At 26.0% G+C, this 1497-nt stretch overlaps 1 protein-coding gene across 1 annotated transcript in view; it reads left to right on the top strand.

Annotated features, from left to right (window-relative positions):
- Window positions 1-260: 260 nt before the first annotated feature.
- The window catches only part of LOTGIDRAFT_145749 (hypothetical protein), a gene marked incomplete at both ends in the record, with an annotated part of 2523 nt that continues 1286 nt past the window's right edge, over window positions 261-1497 (top strand). Inside the window, 6 exons of the mRNA XM_009060317.1 lie at window positions 261-326; window positions 383-448; window positions 511-546; window positions 635-700; window positions 758-793; window positions 1340-1405. Coding sequence (XP_009058565.1) covers window positions 261-326; window positions 383-448; window positions 511-546; window positions 635-700; window positions 758-793; window positions 1340-1405 — 336 coding nt within the window. The remainder of the gene's footprint in view (window positions 327-382; window positions 449-510; window positions 547-634; window positions 701-757; window positions 794-1339; window positions 1406-1497) is intronic.

Consider the following 1497-nt stretch of genomic DNA (forward strand, 5'->3'; position numbering starts at 1 on the left):
ACTTGACTCTATTTACTGTTCTTTATTATGTAATAAAGGGAGATAAATCTATCTAATATATTGATTAAAGTTTGTATTGTGATAATAGAAGAGAACTTGACTCTATTTACAGTTCTTTATTATGTATTAAAGGGAGATAAATCTATCTAATATATTGATTAAAGTTTGTATTGTGATAATAGGATTGATTGCATGTTCATTGTAATGATAATTTGAGAGAACTACAGTTTTTACTGTTATTAATTATGTAATGAAGGGAGATAACTCTATCTGTAATATTGATTACAGTTTGTATTGTAATGATAGGATTGATTACAGTTTTCATTGTAATAATGAGAGAGAACTCCGTTTTTTTCTGTAATTGATTATGTAATGAAGGGAGATAACTCTATCTGTAATATTAATTACAGTTTGTATTGTAATAATAGGATTGATTACAGTTTTCATTGTAATAATGAGAGAGAACTCCGTTTCGTTTTTTTTCTGTAATTGATTATGTAATGAAGGGAGATAACTCTATCTGTAATATTAATTACAGTTTGTATTGTAATAATAGGATTGATTGCATGTTCATTGTAATGATAATTTGAGAGAACTACAGTTTTTACTGTAATTAATTATGTAATGAAGGGAGATAACTCTATCTGTAATATTGATTACAGTTTGTATTGTAATGATAGGATTGATTACAGTTTTCATTGTAATAATGAGAGAGAACTCCGTTTTTTTTCTGTAATTGATTATGTAATGAAGGGAGATAACTCTATCTGTAATATTAATTACAGTTTGTATTGTAATAATAGGATTGACTACAGTTTTCATTGTAATAATGAGAGAGAACTCCGTTTTTGTCTGTAATTGAATATGTAATGAAGGGAGATAACTCTATCTGTAATATTTATCACAGTTTGTATTGTAATAATGAGAGAGAAATCCGTTTTTTACTGTAAGATATATTGTAATAAAGGGAGATAACTCTATCTGTAATATTTATCACAGTTTGTATTGTAATAATGAGAGAGAAATCCGTTTTTTACTGTAAGATATATTGTAATAAAGGGAGATAACTCTATCTGTAATATTTATCACAGTTTGTATTGTAATAATGAGAGAGAAATCCGTTTTTTACTGTAAGATATATTGTTATAAAGGGAGATAACTCTATCTGTAATATTTATCACAGTTTGTATTGTAATAATGAGAGAGAAATCCGTTTTTTACTGTAAGATATATTGTAATAAAGGGAGATAACTCTATCTGTAATATTTATCACAGTTTGTATTGTAATAATGAGAGAGAAATCCGTTTTTTACTGTAAGATATATTGTAATAAAGGGAGATAACTCTATCTGTAATATTAATCACAGTTTGTATTGTAATAATAGGATTGATTACAGTTTTCATTGTAATAATGAGAGAACTCCGTTTTTTTTACTGTAATATATATTGTAATAAAGGGAGATAACTCTATCTGTAATATTTATCACAGTTTGTATT

Source organism: Lottia gigantea, assembly GCF_000327385.1.
Source record: "Lottia gigantea unplaced genomic scaffold LOTGIsca_412, whole genome shotgun sequence".
In the NCBI taxonomy this organism is placed as follows: Eukaryota; Metazoa; Mollusca; class Gastropoda; family Lottiidae; genus Lottia; species Lottia gigantea.